The 20,160-nt window shown below is 38.3% G+C and overlaps 1 protein-coding gene across 2 annotated transcripts; it reads left to right on the top strand.

Annotated features, from left to right (window-relative positions):
• Positions 1-8,927: 8,927 nt before the first annotated feature.
• LOC133870837 (vacuolar protein sorting-associated protein 35B-like) lies at positions 8,928-18,688 on the top strand. Of its 2 annotated transcripts, none has more exons than XM_062308075.1 (22): positions 8,928-9,169; positions 9,257-9,353; positions 9,451-9,574; positions 10,647-10,832; positions 11,184-11,271; positions 11,469-11,525; positions 11,614-11,703; positions 11,828-11,950; positions 13,316-13,390; positions 13,462-13,521; positions 14,361-14,477; positions 14,612-14,851; positions 14,926-15,012; positions 15,170-15,259; positions 15,874-15,963; positions 16,071-16,160; positions 16,692-16,760; positions 17,127-17,207; positions 17,404-17,511; positions 17,600-17,703; positions 17,913-18,026; positions 18,140-18,688. In XM_062308075.1, the coding sequence occupies exons 1-22, from the start codon at positions 9,077-9,079 to the stop codon at positions 18,348-18,350; spliced, it is 2,394 nt and encodes a 797-aa protein (XP_062164059.1). In that variant the 5' UTR covers positions 8,928-9,076; the 3' UTR covers positions 18,351-18,688. The 2 variants fall into 2 exon arrangements, with proteins under 2 accessions (XP_062164059.1, XP_062164060.1); XM_062308076.1 differs by having other exon boundaries at positions 8,929-9,169; positions 14,926-14,991.
• The last annotated feature ends 1,472 nt before the right edge of the window (positions 18,689-20,160 follow it).

Raw genomic sequence — 20,160 nt, forward strand, 5'->3', positions numbered from 1 at the left:
TGTAGAGTTCATTTGTTCTGGATAGCTTAAAATGACACTTACGTTTCTGAAAATAGATAGACCCCACAAGTTTATATTTAAATTTTTATAAAATTTAGACGGCCTAACTAGAGAAAATTCAATCCGTTTCACAACTATACCTCACCGTCCTCACATTTAGGGTCTCTTTTCAAGGTGCTTTTTTATTTTTTGCTTTTTAACCAAAAACACAATTATTAACAAACTATTTTAAACATAAAATACTGCGCAAAACACTCAAAACTATTTTTATCCTATAACATTTTTTACAAAAAAATAAATAATAAAATACATCCTCTACAAAGTTTTATTGAAAATTATGTTTGCATTAGGAAAAGTTTTATTGAAAATTATGTTTGCAGCTTTCCATATATGCGAGCCAATGAAACAAATTAGCCATAATCCTCCCCCCATCCTTCATTCCCAATTGTTAGCAATCCCCATTGTTAGCGGAAGGATCTTCTCCTTTCTGTTTTAACTAGTATCTACCATCTTGTAATTTTATTTTAATACTTTTAGCTTTAGCTTTGCTTTGGCTTTAGTTTGTTGTTTCTTTTCAAGTATCTTTTAAAAAATAAATAAATAAAAGAAGAAAAAAAAAGCCATAATCGCAGCTATATCACTTTGGCCGGGACACTAAAAAGCTTTATAGTAAAGATATACATACGGATGATGTAGTTATTTACGATATCTATAAGATGTGTATATTTGTTGGTACAGTTTCCGGTACGGTGACGTGTCGCCTTGTGATTTGTTGCCTTCCTCGATGTTCGTTCTCCTCGTAATCTACAAAATAACAAACGGCTCGTCGGGGGTGCCGACCGGACCCCCACTCCGATGCCTAAGTCAGTTCAAACTTATTTTCTGGAAAATATCAGTAATCTCAAGAGTTCAGAGAATCTGCCTTTTAATACCTGGCGTAGTAGTCTTATTTATAGGCTCACAGTTATAAAACTGCTAAAATACTTGGAGCATAATCTGATTAGGAGTATGAGTCCTAGATCACATAGTCTTTAATCCTATCTTCATAGAATTCAAATTGGGTAGTAGAGTCCAAACTGGATATGACACTCTCTTTAGCTAATGTCATTCTATTAGGTACCTTATCCCATATTGGATGGGATAGAAGTCTATCTTGATATACTCGAGATATACGTCTTTTTGGAGATAACGAATGGTCTTCTAAATTGGGTCTAATCTTGCTGGGCCGACCTGATGGGCTCGGCCCCCGATACTACCTTAGGCCCACATGTCTTTGGTGTTAATTTTATCCCCAACAGTTACCCCCCTAATTCTCTTATTTGAATTTAGAATATAAGAGAATTAAATACCTCAATTTCTGAATCTGGATCTTCCATAATCTGTATCTGACAATTGCCGCCTCTTTCAAAGTAATTATGACAAATAATGCGTCGAATCTCTGGAAGGATTAGAATTCCTGCTCCTTGTCGATCTAGAATTGCTGTCAGAGTTCTAATCGAGCTCTAGAATTGATGTCAGAGTTCTAATTGGACTCTGATCCTTTATTAGACTTCTAATCTGATATCTTCTTAGACTTCTGATCTGATCCTTCTTCTTATCTGATTGGACCATAAGTCCTATCCTGATTCTACCAGGAATAACTAATACCTGATTTCCCTAAAGTAGTTGCTAAATGTTTATCTCCTCCTTGGATCGGGTTGAGTGGATCCAACTTGTAATCTGTCATAGTACTAATAGCAACTTCTCATAGATATCTTCTTCATAAATGCCTCCACATAATATTGTCGGTCAGGCCAAAGTTGTGAAGATGATCTTCTACTCTCGGTAGGAGATGGGTCGGACTAATGTAGTTGATTTCACCAAGATTGTGGTGAAATGCCACTCTGAGATAACACTTTGCGTACGACTTTCCTGAGATCAAGGTTCTGTCTGACAAAAATGGTAAACCGTTGAAGAAAAGGCTTAACATACCCGAAGCTTCTTCATTGGTAGCGCTTCGTAGACCGCTTCCACAAAAATCTCTCTTGGGGGCTTCGGAGGCCCAGACTAGCACTGAGGCTTTGGTTGTCCGAGACTTATAACGACTAGGGGCTTCTGGTGGCCCGAGGTTTTGTGCTTGGCGTACTGAATCTTCTAATCTGAATACCATCTAGCTTGGTCTCACCTGTGAATATCTTTATTTTCGAACTTTGTAATGTTTGAATTCTTTGTTATGAAAAAACTTTCCATGACAAATCAATTCTCACTTATCCTCTAATAACTTGAACAAACAATCGGTTTGCGTAAGTTAACTCCGAGGAGGATATGAAAAAATCTTTTAGAAGCGATGAACTTACTTGGTTATTTTTTGTAGAGGTGATATCCCCGTATGGTTTGTTATAGGGGTTGTCTCCCCGTATCTTTGTTCGAGTTGCTCCTGAGAGATCTTAATTTGAGAGTTTGGTGTAGCTTCGGTGATTTTGCCTTTGTAGAAGCTTTAACTTTGTTGAGCTACCCCCCATAACTTTAGTCCGCGACCGCGGGCTAAGTCGTTCGAGGCGGATAGTCAAGTCCTCTTAGTATCCTGGACGATGGTGTAAAAGAGATCTCGGAGTTCGGAGTGAGTCTCAGGGCTTCAACCTGTAAATACTTGAATTGATGATTTTTTAAAGAGGTTTTATCCTCATACCTTCCTGAAGCTTTTCATTCCTGAAACTCTGTCTTTCTAAACCTTTACCTTCATGTTTGTCTTAATGAGCTACCCCCCATAACTTTAGTCTGCGACAGCAGGTTAAGTCGTTCGAGGTGGGTAGTCAGGTCGCTGAACTTTACCTTTCTTTTCGGAAATCTTTGTACCCTTTTAATTTCTTTATCTCCGAACGCTCCAATCTTTTAACGTCTGGAGACCTCCAACCGAGAGGTTTTCTTGTCTTGGTGTCCTTTCCATAACCATTTCGGGTTGTTCGAGGAAAGGACTCGGGCCAATTCTATCTTGGATGTTCTTGTCCTTCCGAAAACCTGCAATCCTGCCGTTGTATCCTTTGTTGGACTAACCGTTAGGTTTTTCTTGCTCTCGGTGTTGGACTAACCGAGAGGCTTTTTCTTTTTCTGCTCTCGGTGTTGACAAACCGAGAGACTTTTCCTGCTCTCGGTGTTGAATGACCGAGAGACTTTTCCTGCTCTCGGTGTTGACAAACCGAGAGACTTTTCCTGCTCTCGGTGTTGAATGACCGAGAGACTTTTCCTGCTCTCGGTGTTGACTGACCGAGAGACTTTTCCTGCTCTCGGTGTTAACAAACCGAGAGACTTTTCCTGCTCTCGGTGTTGAGTGACCGAGAGACTTTTCCTGCTCTCGATGTTGACTGACCGAGAGACTTTTCCTGCTCTCGGTGTTAACAAACCGAGAGACTTTTCCTGCTCTCGGTGTTGAGTGACCGAGAGACTTTTCCTGCTCTCGATGTTGACTGACCGAGAGACTTTTCCTGCTCTCGGTGTTGAATGACCGAGAGACTTTTCCTGCTCTCGGTGTTGACTGACCGAGAGACTTTTCCTGCTCTCGGTGTTGACTGACCGAGAGACTTTTCCTGCTCTCGGTGTTGACAAACCAAGAGACTTTTCCTGCTCTCGGTGTTGACTGACCGAGAGACTTTTCCTGCTCTCGGTGTTGACTGACCGAGAGACTTTCTTTGTTTAATTTGTTGTAGGGGTTGTCTCCCCGTATCTTTTCTGCAAAAAGGGTTAACGAAGCACTGCATATACTAAAACAAAATAGCAGAATGCACAGTAGTACCATATATTCTTTTCATCCGTCGGGATGATTTTGTGATCCTTTCACTCACGACAGGAGTGAAGCCTCAACATATGAGTCTATTTTATCAAAATATATATACATTTCGGCACAGTGTACAAGTGCATGCATATATATATTTTTTCCTGGTTGGTAAAAACCAACATTTATCCATAAATCATAGTTGTAAAAGAAGAGTATGAACTTATCTGGTGAATTCAATGAAGATGAACCGTCTTACTTGGAGTTCCTTATCTTGCACGCCACTCGATATGGGGCTTTTTGGGAGAGTTCCTCAAGCTGGACCTCCGGTTCGGATCGGTCCCTCGGCATGTGACTGTGCACTTCAGAGGATGGCAAATTTGGAGGGGTCCTCAAAGTGTACTATTTGGAACTAGGAGCTCGGGCATAGTCTCCTCGGGATAGTACCCTCGGAATAATACTCTCGGTATGTGTTATCTCGGTACATACTTTTCGCCTCGGTAGAATACCCTCGGATCAAACTTCTCGGATTATACTTTCTTCTCGGTATATAACCTCGGATCTAACTTTTCGCCTCGGTAGAGTACCCTCGGATCAAACTTCTCGGATTATACTTTCTTCTCGGTATATCACCTCGGATCTAACTTTTCGCCTCGGTAAAACGCCTCGAATCTAACTTTCAGCCTCAATAAATCACCTCGGATTTAACTTTCAGCCTCAATAAATCACCTCGGATTTAACTTTCAGCCTCAATAAAACACCTCGGATTTAACTTTCAGCCTCAATAAATCACCTCGGATTTAACTTTCAGCCTCAATAAAACACCTCGGATCTAACTTTCAGCCTCAATAAATCACCTCGGATCTAACTTTCAGCCTCAATAAAACACCTCGGATCTAACTTTCAGCCTCAATAAATCACCTCGGATTTAACTTTCAGCCTCAATAAAAACACCTCGGATTTAACTTTCAGCCTCAATAAATCACCTCGGATTTAACTTTCAGCCTCAATAAAACACCTCGGATCTAACTTTCAGCCTCAATAAATCACCTCGGATTTAACTTTCAGCCTCAATAAAACACCTCGGATCTAACTTTCAGCCTCAATAAATCACCTCGGATTTAACTTTCAGCCTCAATAAAACACCTCGGATCTAACTTTCAGCCTCAATAAATCACCTCGGATTTAACTTTCAGCCTCAATAAAACACCTCGGATCTAACTTTCCTCATATTCCTCTCTTTTTTTCTTTTTTCTTTTTTCTTTTTTGACATTTCTAGAATTCAGATATTGAACACAGAGAACATCATAAATAGGATTGGATTAACCGGCTTTTGAATAAGAGAATGACCGAACTAGCAAATCTCGCCTCAAACAACCAGATCGGTACTAAGAGTCTTGCTTGCAGTCTTAGTAAATCCATATTTGGCATACAGGTTTTCAGGCTCGGTGGTCAAATAGATCATACCCACTGCTGAGGCCGTGCCAACTATATTGTTGACATAGCCTACACCTAAAAAATTGGGCTTCAAACCCATCACGAGAATCTGTCTGGAAATCCCAAGGGCTTCCTTCATTAATTAAGCCCTTTTGAAGAATAATCCGTAAGCAATATATTTCAATAAAACCATGTCTGGTTGGGGAATCTCGTTAAGTAGCTTATGTGAGGTCCACAGACAACTGAACTTCGCTTTGAAATTAGCCAAAATCTCTCTTCTTTCTTCTGACCGAGTCAAGGCCGAACCGCTCGGATCCTTCATCACCAGCAACGTCGTCCTTGACTGAAAATCTCTAGATCGTTTGGGGCTCCAACGTCTCAGTGGGTGAAACCCGAAGTATCGTGGATTTGCACTGAACGGATCCAATGACTGTGGCTACAACAGTGTTTTCAACTTTTCTGGCACCTCTTTCAAAAGCTTGACGTCACCCTAATTCTGTTCCACATCCTTTTCAATTCCCTTTGGTACCGAAGAACCTTTTAAAAACATCTGGAACAACACTAAACAGAGGAACCCAGCCACAGTACCGATCATTGGGCGTGATCCAGTTTTTTGAAAAGCAAAAACTTTAAGAACCTGTAATGGGCCTCGGTGTCCACATCTCCTTCCATTCTTTTCATCCTCGAGATCGAACCTAGGACTTTGGAAAATTTTGGTGATGGGCGACCCAAAGATCATCCGAGGAAGCAAAACACGTACCAGTGTGTCTCGGTGAACCTGCAGGTATTTCTAGCAAAGCAATCCTCAACCCACTTCATGTACTCATCACCTGTTCATGGGCTCTATATGCAATCGGTAGTGGGTCTGCATCTTTTAGTGAGGATCAAACTGCCCAATGCGCACTGTGAAGACCTCTACAAAGCCCTCTTATCTGCAGTGCATCACGTTGAATCCAGATCGGGTAGCACTTCTGGAGCCGACCAGCCGAGGGTTCTTCCATACGTTCTTCGGGGAAGAAATCAGAACCGGAATGGGTTGGACATACCTGTCGATTTGTTTTTCTTGTTTACAGATTCTCGGTAGGTTCTGGGTGGAATGGAGTTTCGGTGGCGCCTCGGTGGTCCAATTCTTGAAATAGACAGCCTCTCCGCTTGGGGCTCCGACGTCTCACTAGGCAAAACCCGAAGCGTCCTCTTCCCTGTGTGCTTGTTCAACAGCCACAGTAGATGATTGTACTGCCGAGCTCCGAAAATCTAATTGAAACTGACAGAGAGGGAACCATATCTAACGATGTCCCTCCATCACAGAGACTCGAATTTCTTCTTCCCCGTCGCCTCGGAACTCTGGGAGCCTCGAAAGTTCACGGTATCTAAGCTACGAAAAACAGAGCCCCGGGATTTCTGTTTTGATGTCCTATGGATCGCATCGTTGCGGCTCTCGATATCACCTGTTCGGGGAGATCCGATGTGCAGTCTACCCGCAACAAATCTGGTGGTCACGGCGCTGGTCGATGGTCTCGAAGTCAGAGGGGAGGATCCCGAGCTGGACCTTCTCGGTTGTGGGTCCTTCGTCACCTGACTCGGCGTCACCTGTGTGGATCTTGTTTGAACCGAGGTGACTCGGTTTGGATCTTCCTGTCGCCGCTGCCTCGGAGGTTCAAAGGTGGAGTCGCTCTTTCACCATTGTCTCGGGTGTCTGGGTCACTGAGGTGGTCTCGGGTTCGGATCAAACTTTGTCTATGGTGCCCGGTTCCAGATCTGGTTCAGGCTTCGGCGGGTCACAGCTAGAGCTTGGTTCCAGATCTGGTTCAGGCTTCGGCGGGTCACAGCTAGAGCTCGGTTCCAAAATGCTGTCAGGTTGCTGGTCCATTTGAGTTGGGTCTGGACTTTACAGTCCAGAAAGAAGGGGCCCGAATATCTTCTTGTTGATGTAGCCACTTTTTCTAACCTTGTTTTTCTGAAACAAATCAAACCCATCATGAAGCAAGTCATACGAATTTACAACTGTACACCTGTGTAATTCGTTATGTCTGTGCGTAGATCTAGTATATTCTCAACACCGATTTGGTGTGATTTAAATTCCGATTTATCATCACAATAATCTTTTTCTTCTTTTATAAACCCAATTATCTGTCTTGTAGTGCCAATAAAAAATATCAAAAATCAACAAGTATTAGAAGAGAAGCACCATTCCAACCAAAACTCATAGTATAGTTGAAAGGCTTCATTTTTTTTTTTTTTACGAAGCGCTTGTAAACGGACAAGAGCACAATAATTATTGATCTTTGCCTCTTGTTGAAGAGAGTTTCAGATCTAACACTCCAAAATTTCTCATCATTGGATTTCATCATAGCACATATAGTTATCCACACAATGAATTTCTTTCCACAATTTAACAAATCATAATGAAAAGAAAGGTATGGACTTATCTTGCGCATCCGCAGTGAAGAGTTTTGATTTTGTGTCGGTGGACGCAGATTGGGGGTCTTCATGAAGGAAACCATTGGCCGGTTTCAGCCATGAATTGTCGTGAAGTCATCATTGTGAATTTTGTACTTTTTTGTTGTTTCAAAAATAAGCTGAATCCATCATCACCGAGCAATTAGGTTCCGATCCGTGATTTCAAACTTGACTTGATCGCGCAGTCACCGTTGCGGATTTATTTTTTCGTAAGAACGATTCATCGTTCCCACAGACGGCGCCAAACTGTTGGTACAGTTTCCGGTACGGTGACGTGTCGCCTTGTGATTTGTTGCCTTCCTCGATGTTCGTTCTCCTCGTAATCTGCAAAATAACAAACGGCTCGTCGGGGGTGCCGACCGGACCCCCACTCCGATGCCTAAGTCAGTTCAAACTTATTTTCTGGAAAATATCAGTAATCTCAAGAGTTCAGAGAATCTGCCTTTTAATACCTGGCGTAGTAGTCTTATTTATAGGCTCACAGTTATAAAACTGCTAAAATACTTGGAGCATAATCTGATTAGGAGTATGAGTCCTAGATCACATAGTCTTTAATCCTATCTTCATAGAATTCAAATTGGGTAGTAGAGTCCAAACTGGATATGACACTCTCTTTAGCTAATGTCATTCTATTAGGTACCTTATCCCATATTGGATGGGATAGAAGTCTATCTTGATATACTCGAGATATACGTCTTTTTGGAGATAACGAATGGTCTTCTAAATTGGGTCTAATCTTGCTGGGCCGACCTGATGGGCTCGGCCCCCGATACTACCTTAGGCCCACATGTCTTTGGTGTTAATTTTATCCCCAACAATATTATTTTTAAATATTTGTATTTGCATTATATTTTTATTATTTGCATCCGTACGGTTAGTACAATTATTATCTGCTATCTGCATATTAGGTAATAGACATATTTTAGTCGTCTTTGTTAGGACTTATTGTAAACGATTTTGAAAATAATTTGAGCCGATTTTTAATGTTTTAGGCTTGTTTAATTTTTTTTAAAACCTTAATATTTTGAAAATATATTAATTTTACAGTATTTTTACCTTTTTGCCTAAGTATTATACCAAAAAACAACACAATCAACTAAATCAATATAAACATAATTTTAAACGACGTCATTTTGGTGAATTTATTAAATATAATATATAAAATACATAACATATGTGAATAATAATTTTTGTTAACTATATCCACATGTACGTATAGTAAATAATTGCGATTAACAAATATATGCGGCTAATATCCGACCTCATGTGATTGCGGAGAACATGTGATCCGTCGGATGTACACCCGTTACTACTTTTCAGAGTACTGACTGCTCTACCTAACGTTCAACTCTCGACGTTCTTCTAGCTTCGTTGGCTTAACTCGATTGTCCAACGCAGTTAGAGAAGATTCAGAAGAACAGAGCGAAGGCGATGATGTCGGACGGCATCGAGGATGAAGAGAAATGGCTCGCCGAAGGGATCGCCGGCATTCAACACAACGCCTTTTACATGCACCGCGCTCTGGTACACCTCAAATTCTCCATTCAAATCCTAATCTTTCCTAGAAATCCCTATCGTATCCTAACCTTCGCAAAATTTCTACCATCTCAGGACGCGAACAATCTCCGAGAAGCCCTCAAGTACTCGGCTCAGATGCTGTCGGAGCTCCGAACCTCGAAGCTTTCGCCTCACAAATACTACGAACTCTGTAATTGCTCTTTTTCGTTTTCTATCGATTCACCAATCAATTTATTTGCGCTGCTCAATTATTCGAAATAATTGCAATTTGGATTTGGTTTTGTGAGATATGCGAGCGTTCGATGAACTGAGGAAGCTGGAGATGTTCTTCAAAGACGAAAGCAGGCACGGGGTTTCGATCGTTGATCTTTATGAACTTGTTCAGCATGCTGGCAACATTCTGCCTAGACTGTAAGATTCTCAGTTGATTAAAGAAAGCAATTTTTTAGTTGTCAAATTTATATATTTTTGCATAGGCTACAAACGATCTCTCTAATATGCAAGTTCTTGATAATCTGACATTCATAAATCTTTTAGTGATAGAGTGTGAAGAATCCCTGAACATATTAGGTGGCAGCGACTTAATAAACTAGAACTAAAGCTTGAATCGGAAATAGTAGTTCTCATTTTTTTTATCAATATCAAATTTCTTTCCCATAACCTTTTGATGATTTAGCTTATGCCTGCCTTAGATAGTTTTTCCCCCCCGTTCCCTTTATCTTTACACACACGCGCGCGCGCGCGCACACACATTTATTTATGCATGATTGTGTAATGACTTAAATTTATAGTGATGGCAACATGGGTAAGCTCTAATGTCAGATAATTTGTGATTATGCGTATATTCTGGAGCTTAAAGTTGATGTTAGTAAAAGGGAGTTGGAGGTGACATTGTTCACTTTAGGTTGAAAGGATCTCTACTTCTTCGTGAGGAGGGAAAAGAACTGGACTAAGGAATTTATTGTTTAGAAAAGATAACTTCAATCTAGGGACAACTTTACCATTGTAAACCTAGGATGAAAGGTTAACAAAAATATTAGAATCAGTATTATAGACTAAAATCAGAAATTATTATGGTTTGTTGGAAGCAGAACGAGGGTTTAACAGTTCCTATAAGACAGTTTTTATCTAATTTTTTAATTACTTTTAGTTCTTTCATTCTTTACACTGTGTATATAGCTAGTTTAAAACACTCTATGTTTCGCTGTAATTGTACAAATGAGTCATGCATGTTAACCTTTTGGCCATGCAATAAAGATCCGTTCTATTTTGTGCAGTTGTCCTCCTTTGCTTGAGCATATAAACTTTGTGTGCCTTTCCGAATATATATATATATATATATATATATATATATATATATATATATATATATATATATATATATAATTCAAGCTCTTTCAGACGAGCTTATCCATATTTGATTATTTTCAGATATCAAATTATTTTATCAGTGCATGTGACGTACCTTTTGTTGATTTACCAGGTATCTCCTATGTACGGTAGGATCTGTGTACATTAAATCTAAGGAGGCTCCTGCTAAGGATGTCCTTAAAGATCTTGTGGAAATGTGTCTTGGTGTTCAACATCCAATACGTGGGCTGTTTTTAAGAAGTTATCTTGCTCAAGTCAGTAGAGATAAGTTACCTGATATTGGTTCAGAATATGAGGGGTAAGTTGGTTGTGTGATTAGGTGTTACTCGTTTCAGGAGTTCATTTCTTAGTTGTATGTTTTTGTTGCTCAGTGTTTTAATATGTTCAGTATTCATGGGATTACACATATGACTCCCCTTCATTATGGCATAAGTTGGTCTCCAATTTTACTATGTCTATATGTTCAATTTTTATAACGCGTATGATGCTTGCAAGCCATATGGGACCACTTTAAATGTGCTAAAGTAATCCAATATTTATGCTGTAATGTCATGCTCTTATGTTATCTTCGGAGATGAGAAGTGTCTTATGAACACCAACTTACTTATACCTTAATTGAAGATTCAACTGTGCCACTATCTTTCTGCAGTGATGCTGACACTGTCATGGATGCTGTAGAATTTGTGCTTCAGAATTTCACTGAGATGAATAAACTTTGGGTACGACTGCAACTTCAGGTTCGTTGGACATCTATGAACTCTTTTCTGCTTCCTGCTTGGGCATGCATGGCACCAAAGTGCTTGCTTGCCATAGAGTTAAAAATGAGTCATGAGTGCATGATTTTTGGCCATGCAGATGTTATGGTGCTTGTGAATCATTCATACTCTTTGGCGATCCTGAGTTGAGGCCTTCAATTGGGCTTTCTCGTCTGCAGGGACCTGGTCGGTTAAGAGAGAAGCTGGAAAAGGAAAGGAGTGAGCTCCGTGATCTGGTAATATAAGAAACTGCCACCAGTAGAAATATTGTGTTACAGATTGTGATAAGAGTAACAGTCCTATGTTTCTCATTTTTCTTGATAGGTGGGGAAAAACCTCCACGTTCTCAGTCAGATAGAGGGTGTGGACCTTGAAATGTACAAAGATACTGTTCTTCCCAGAGTCTTAGAGCAGGTCTATTAGTCTAGTTCTCTTCTCAAGAATTTCTTTTGAAATTTATTATTCTAATTTTCAAATTTCCACCTCAGAATCCCTCTCTGATCAATTTTCGAAATTGCATTGAAATTGACTTGTGCAGATTGTCAACTGCAAAGATGAGCTTGGTCAATATTATCTGATGGATTGCATAATTCAGGTTTTTCCTGATGAGTACCACTTGCAGACCCTTGAGACATTATTGAGTGCATGCCCCCAGCTTCAGGTGGGTGACATGACCTCTTGGATATTATTTTCGGTTTCAGGTTTGCATAGAGAAAACAATTCAATAATTCCAAACAGGACACATCCTACGCCCCATGGGCTGTCTAGTTGCCATGCTGCCCATGTGATAAATGCCCTTGGGACTAGGAGGAGTATTCAGGGCCAGTTAGCCGCCTAAAATGCCCAAGCTGAATCACCCTGGGTTACCAAATATCCTGCAAGTAACTTCAACTTATTAAAAGCTCAAACACCCTTGGAATAGCGCCATCAAACTGGGCCTTAACTGAAAAGTAGTCTATAATTGCATTCTGTCACTATCCAGTGACTTTGGAACATGAAATGTATATAGGAATTAATCATGATCCAAGGTTTTTTTAAAGACCTATGAACTTTTAAGATTTTTCTCCTTATAGGATGGGCATTCATGCTAGATGCAAAAAGCATGTGCATGCCTACATGTTTGCAGAATACATAGGGTGGGATATTTGGATCTTGATTATCGAACTTTTTCGTGTCTTACTTTTCTTTTTGTATCTAATTAAAGCAATAATATCACTTACCAAAATAAAATAAAGGGATAATTGCACTGTTGGTCCCTGTGGTATGCCATAATTATTTTTCATTCCCTATGGTTTAAAAAGTTCATGGGAGGTCCCTGTGCTATGCAATAATTACAAATCGATCCATATTCCATAGCGTCAAATTCTGTTAAATTTTTTAACAGATTCCGTCAAATGCCACGTCAGCGCCACTTATGGCGACACGTGTCCATCTTAGTAAAAAATATAAATTTATTAAAAAATAAATAAATATACTTATTTTTTTAAAAAAAATTAAAATTCAAAAACAAAAAAAAAAAAAAGCAGCAAGGGGTGGCCTAGCCGCCGGAGGTGGCGCACAGCCACCCCCAGTTGCATGGGGGTGGCCCGAACAGCGTGCAGCCACCCCTTGCTGCTTTTTTTTTTTTTTTTTTTTTTTTTTTTTTAATTTTAATTTTTTTTTTTAAAAAAATAAGTTTATTTATTTATTTTTTAATAAATTTATATTTTTTATTAAGATGGACACGTGTCGCCATCTTATTGGCGACACGTGGCGCTGAAGTGGCATTTGACGGAATCTGTTAAAAAATTTAACAGAATTTGACGCTAGGGATCGATTTGTAATTATTGCATAGTATAGGGACCTCCCATGTATTTTTTAAACCATAGGGAATGAAAAATAATTATGGCATATCATAGGGACCAACGGTGCAATTATCCATAAAATAAAATTAAGCAATAATCTCAATAGAGGTAGCTAGCCTACTTCCTTTTTTTTTTTCTTTTTTTCCCCTTAACCACTGTCTTACAATGTTTTTAATTCACAGCCATCAGTTGACATCAAGACAGTGTTATCTCAATTAATGGACAGATTATCAAATTATGCTGCTTCAAGTACAGATGTGAGTCATCTATATGCTGTCTTTGTGATTCATGCTTTTCCATTTTCTTGATCAAGGTTTTCTTCTGTCAGGTATTACCCGAATTTCTCCAAGTGGAAGCTTTTGGAAAATTGAGCAGTGCTATCGGGAGGGTAAGCTGTCTATTGCCCTAAGATTGTAAATTTACTTTGACTGTTATACATAGTTGGAAGATTTCTACAAGCTCAACCATTCTGTTGAAGAAGTTGAGTTCCAAAAGATTAAACAGTAGACCTGTAGGTACTGCTTTCTTAAAGTTTTGATACAAATTTAATAATAGTGTAGCGAGATGGAATCCCATGAAGTGACTATTTCGTGAAAGACTAAAAGAATCTATTTTAAATGATCATACATTATTTATGACCTTCGTTCGGAAGGTCAACTGAAGGGTGCGGGTAACACAGCACAGGGCAAAACTCAATTAGATGTAAGTTGTACTGCCCTCAGATTTCATGTTCAGTGCACTGTTTCTTCAATGTACATGGAAGATGTGATTCATGCAGAGAAAGGTATCATTTTGTTCAAAACCAGAAAGGAATGATCTCAAACAATTTAACAAGGATATCATCTAATCCCAAATTGTCAAGTATATGCCTTAGACTTCCAATTGGAGCATGTGCTCCATTTGATATATTAGCAATGGAGACACAGAAGTCAGCTCTGCAAATGACAAGAAGGAGAACATGGATGATGAAATCTGATAAGAGGCTTTGGCCTTTTTGGTAAAATCCCAGCCGGAGTATTCAAATTTGAAGGGAAAAAGAGAGCCTTATTTTATACTCAACTGATTTCACATGTTAGGCATGCAGATGCATTGATTATACCCTTTTTTAATAGCAGCATTTTCCTTCATTTATTTCCATGCTTTCCATGTTTTTCTCTACTATTAATATGTTTAATTAAATGTGGAATTCCGCTCTATTTATGTTGTTCAACTACAATGCAATGGCAGGTGATAGAAGCACAGGTTGACATGCCTATTGTTGGAGCCATAAGTTTATATGTCTCTCTTCTTACATTTACTCTCCGTGTTCATCCTGATCGGCTTGACTATGTGGATCAAGTACTGGTATGTTTCCTCTCAGAACTCCTTTATAACACTCACTTGACACCTATAAGTTTCACCTAACTATGACATGGGCGGTAAATTCTTTGAGCTTCCATATCAATTGGATTTTTATTTTATTTTATTTTTTTCCCCAGGGAGCATGTGTTAAGAAGCTTTCTGGAAAACCAAAGCTCGAAGACAATAGAGCAAAAAAACAAGTTGTCGCGCTACTGAGCGCTCCATTGGAGAAATACAATGATATTGTCATGGCCCTGATGCTTTCTAACTATCCCCGTGTGATGGAGCACCTTGATAATGAAACAAATAAAGTCATGGCCATTGTTATTATTCAAAGCATCATGAAAAATAACACCTGCATCTCTAATGCTGATCAGGTAGGTGTGTTCTTTGTTTGTGTTACAATCTCGAATTTTCTTTTTGGAGAGTGTGGTTAATATGCTCTTTGTAGGTTGAGGTGTTGTTCGAATTAATTAAAGGGCTCATGAAAGACTTGGATGGAACTGCTGTGGATGAGGTGCATATAACTATTTTTTGGGTCAGCATTTTCATGTAAAAGATAAATATTTGAGTGTTTAGAATTTTCCTTCCTTTTTTTTTCGCCTATTGAATCTTTAACGTTCTAGTTATGAACATGTACGACTTCTCTTGTTGCATGTATCTCTCCTGGTTTATTCCTGGCATATTAACAATAGCTTGATGAGGAGGATTTTAAGGAAGAACAAAACTCGGTTGCTCGTCTCCTTCACATGCTTTATAATGATGACCCAGAGGAAATGTTAAAGGTAAGTCATTGATGTCTTGAAAGTTTTCTGCATCATCACTGTTTCTTTTGATGCTAATGTTACTTGAATCTTCTTAAATCAATAAAATCTTGTAAAATACCTATCCTGCTCATTTCAAGTTATACTCTTCTTGCTCATTGAATTGATACAAAATTGTAGGATTTTGACTGTCAATCAATGTTTACGCAGTCCTTGTAAAATGTAAATAGAAAGATTTCCGCAACAAATTAATATTTTTTAATATATTTTAGAGCCTTAAGAATCAGAACCTTCAAGGCTTCAAGTGATTTTTGGCCCCCCTTTAATGTATAATGCTAATGTGAGCATTTATCTTCTCTTGGAGACTTTGTATTCATCCAGTAATAGTGCCATGGTCCAACTTTTTCTTAGGTTTAGTTGTGGTCTATGATTCAAGGACACTTTTTTAAATTTTGGGGTGTTCAACTCTTTTGATGGTAGGACTATAGTGTAAACCTGTATCAGACATTTCTGTGTTAAAATGCAATGCTTGTCTCCATTTCCACGAGTCTTAGGTTCCGGTTAGTTAATTTTTTTTCTCTCATATTTACGACTTACAGAATCATCTTCTGATATTGTTGGTTACTGACCTTCAGATCATAGGTATCATGAAGAAGAATATAATGGATGGAGGATCAAAACGCCTGCCTTTTACTGTTCCTCCTCTTATAATTTCTGCACTCAGGGTATGCTTCCTACTGATTGTAGCAGACAATTGTTTCACTTTATACGTATGTACAGATTCCTATATGAGATACACATGAGTGAAGAATCACATGTTTGTGGTTTGCAGTTGATTAGGCGATTGCAAGGTCAGGATGGGGATGTAGCTGGAGAAGAAGTGCCTGCAACGCCAAAAAGGATTTTTCAGATCTTAAATCAGGTTACTTTTCTGAGATTTAATAGAACTTCTGTGGAAGACATTGTCAATTATTACATGTTGATTCTTAGATTGGTATAGAGAGATCATAGCAGACAAATTTTCTCTGCTATGTGCTTTCTTGACAGGGTCTCATATGTTGATAGTTCTGTTGGATGGTTCAAATTTATAACCAAAACTTTGTTTAAAACTTCCTTTCCAGTTTCCTATGTGTTCTTTCACTACATTTTACTTAGTGTTGTCTGTTCTCTCTCTCTCTTCCCCCCCCCCCCCACCCCCGGCGCGCTTGTGCCTCTTCCCTTCCTCCTTAAAAAAGAGAAATGCTAGACTTCCAAAAATTTTCCTCTAAAATTTGGTTCCCAAATGATGTGTTACAATCTCATGAGATGGTGACACATTTCCCAAAATAATAGATTACATGGGATTGTGACACATCATTTGAGATGTCTAGCATTTCTCCCTTAAAAATGCTTTTCTATGTTGGATGCTTGTACTCTTACCTGCGATATGACAATAATGATTACTTTGTTTCAGACTATTGAAGCTCTTTCAACTGTTCCAACTCCTGAACTGGCATTAAGGTTATACCTGCAATGTGCTGAGGTATGTAATGACTGTGTGATAGTGCAGATAAAAGGATCAGAAAATGATTTTGGTTTTCTTTCCCTTAATATTTGTAGGAAGACTTATCAAAAAAAAATATATATATTTGTAGGAAAGCATTTTCTGCTTTCAAGCTTTTAGCTGTAAAGGCATATCATGGATCCCATTATTATGCAAGAAATGTTACAATGGCATTCTGCCATTACCATACTAGTTAGTTACACTTCGTTAAACAGAGATACTATGCATTATCTCGTGATCATATTTTCCTTTGATAAAGAAAGACTTACATGTCATGTTGAATAACTGTAGCAGGGGACTAAATGTACGTTTCTGAACTCTTTGTTTTTGTTCCTTGACAATCAGGCTGCTAATGACTGTGATCTTGAGCCTGTTGCTTATGAATTTTTCACTCAGGCATTTGTCTTATATGAAGAAGAAATTACGGTAATTGTCCATGAATTAATTGTTTTTTTTTTTTTTTGATGAATATGAATTAGTTTCTTGTGATTGAGTTTCATTGTAGATTACTGACAAGAAGTGGCCTTTAAGTCTTCAAATGTTGAATGAAGAAACTTCCAGTGTCTCACATTTAGCCTTTCCTTATTTGTTCTATTCACACAAATATGTACCTTGCTTTTAGGACTCCAAGGCTCAGGTGACTGCAATACATCTAATAATTGGGACTCTTCAGAGAATGAATGTATTTGGTGTTGAAAATAGAGATACTTTAACCCACAAGGCCACGGGGGTAATGATTGCGTGCATTTGTATCTGATTATTGTGCTCTTGCAACCCCTTCCTGCCAAAACTCATAATAATGTTTTTCTTTCGTACAGTATTCAGCAAAGCTTCTAAAGAAACCTGATCAGTGCAGAGCAGTTTATGCATGTTCACATCTTTTTTGGGTTGATGATCAGGATGGCATTAAGGACGGAGAAAGGTACACTTCAGTCAATATGTTAAATCAAACTAGTTGCCCGGTTGGCTGGTTTCATTCGTCTTCATGCGTCTATTTGTCTGCAATTTTTTTTTTGTATGAATTTCTCTGCTTGCTAGGTATTCTCTGCTTGGTGTGGTAATCTTGACTTTACCTAAATTACCAGAAATTCTGGAAGGCGGCATAACTACAAGTGCTATTTCTATTAACAGGGTCCTGCTTTGCTTAAAGCGTGCCTTGAGGATTGCAAGTGCTGCCCAACAGATGGCCAATGTTACACGGGGTAGCAGCGGGCCAGTTACACTCTTTGTTGAAATACTGAACAAGTCAGTAGTTTGGAGCTCGTACCAAATTTGAACTTTTTTATACACGCATAGTAAATAGCTTTTTATATGTGTGGTATGATTACTTTTATGGATCATGGGTGAATTTGCATCAGGTACCTCTATTTTTTTGAGAAGGGAAACCCCCAAATCACAAGCGCCGCAATCCAAGGTCTGATAGAATTAATCACAAGCGAGATGCAAAGCGACTCCGGAGCCCCGAATACTGTTCCGGATGCTTTCTTTGCGAGCACACTGCGGTACATTCAGTTCCAGAAACAGAAAGGTGGTATAATGAGTGAAAAATATGATTCTGTCAAGGTTTGAGTTGCTTGTATGTGTTTAAGTTATGCTACTGAAATGTCTGGGCAAGCAGCTAGTTGTGTGAAAAGTGATGGGGTTTAGAGGAAGGAGATGATGGGGAGCGGTGAGCAGTAAAGAACAATTGGGTGAAAAATTCTTCGCACCCTTGACGGGGAACGAACTCATTTATAGGTTTATTTTTATTTTTTTTGACCATTCGCTTGTTATTTTTTTTGTCAAATATTATTATTTTTTTTTTTGTCAAATATTAATTTCAACCCATTGGCTGCTATTGAAATATAAAAATTATCTTAAAGCTTCTTGTGATAAGTATTTTGTATCAAATTGATTATTTCGCCCAATTGTGTCTTTTTATTTGATGGAGCTCTTGTAAAATTATAAATTTACCTTCTAGATTAAAAAAAAAAAATTAAAAAAACGACCGCCCCTCACAGATGGTTCATGGAGGCTGCTTTTTTTTTTTTTTTAATTAAAAAATATTTGACGGTAGAATTATAATTTTACAAAGGCATATAAGCTCATTTCAAAAAAAATAATTTTACAAAGGCTGTGTCAGAATAATGGACAAAATGTGTATGAAATTATATGGAAGATCAATTTGCTACAAAGAGCTTACCACAAGCAGCGATTAAGATAATTTTTATATCCCATGGATCGGTTTGGTACGTGCCCATAGGCCATAGATCAATTATTCGGCATTGGAACGTCAAGGCATCAACTAATCTCTTCATGTTTAGGTCCCTGATGACGACCAAACCCAAATGAATAAACCTGAGTTCATTTATTTGTTTATTTTACGAAAAATGTTAAGACTTCCTACTCTTTTATAACTTATTGACGGAAGGGTGTTAATTGTCTTTTTATAGTGGTTGATGTGTCTCCAATTACATGTTAACACATGTGAATAAATTGTAAAAGAATTTTACTCTTATTTTATTGCGCATGATGAAAAGTTAATCATAACATGACACGTCTTGAGATTCACCTATTAAAATTAAGTTTGAGCCCATATGTGAGGAGAGTATTAAAGTCTTTTTCTTATCAGCTTAAACTTTTAGATTAAGTGGTAATTTAATATGATATCAAAATTAATGTCCTAAATTTAAACTCGGACTCTATCAATTAATTTTCATTTTATTTTAATTAAATAATTTAAGTGTCTACTGAAATAAAGTTTAAGCCCCCGCACACACGCGAGGAGCAGTGATATAATATAAAACTGTAACTTAACGTATTCCCTCGCCCACGTCATATTCTTTCGCGTTTGTTGGCTGCTCCATTCTATAATCTATTGGCCCTGGTCAAAATGGACGAACGTTGAATTCACAAGATTTGTGGGAGCCATTACACGTAATCTAAACGATTGTTTGGTGGGTTAGATAGGATTTCTCGGTCAAAGTTTCAAACTAAGGAATTAACTTTATCAAAGTTGGAAAACACTAATGAAAGGACGTACAGAAAACTTTTACTAATAAATTTCTTGCAAATAGACAGACGTGTAAGGAAATTGTAGTCTAAACAGTTTCCTTATTGGAACTCAGAAAGATCCCTGGCGTCTGTCTTTCTTTCTAACATATGTTTCTCATTGGGCTTGTTTTGCTAGGGAAATTGTAGTCCTAAATTTCCTCTTCTCCTCTTCACTTATCCTAAATTGTAGTCCTAAATTTTCCCTTCTCCTCTTCACTTTTCTATACAAATTCTTTTTATTTTATATCACTTCTAACTTCCACTACCAATTCTTCTTCCCTTACCAAACAAGGCCATTAATTAAACTCAATTGGGCAAACGATTGTCTGCCTCTTACTAATATTTA

Source organism: Alnus glutinosa, chromosome 6 (assembly GCF_958979055.1).
Source record: "Alnus glutinosa chromosome 6, dhAlnGlut1.1, whole genome shotgun sequence".
NCBI lineage: Eukaryota > Viridiplantae > Streptophyta > Magnoliopsida > Fagales > Betulaceae > Alnus > Alnus glutinosa.

Bases quoted from the DNA above. Each gene is read 5' to 3' on its own strand.
- LOC133870837 (XM_062308075.1), top strand. From the start codon at position 9,077: ATGATGTCGGACGGCATCGAGGATGAAGAGAAATGGCTCGCCGAAGGG. The intron at 11,272-11,468 runs GTTCGTTGGACA...TCTCGTCTGCAG, and splicing joins GGGTACGACTGCAACTTCAG to GGACCTGGTCGGTTAAGAGA. The intron at 14,852-14,925 runs GTAGGTGTGTTC...TGCTCTTTGTAG, and splicing joins GCATCTCTAATGCTGATCAG to GTTGAGGTGTTGTTCGAATT.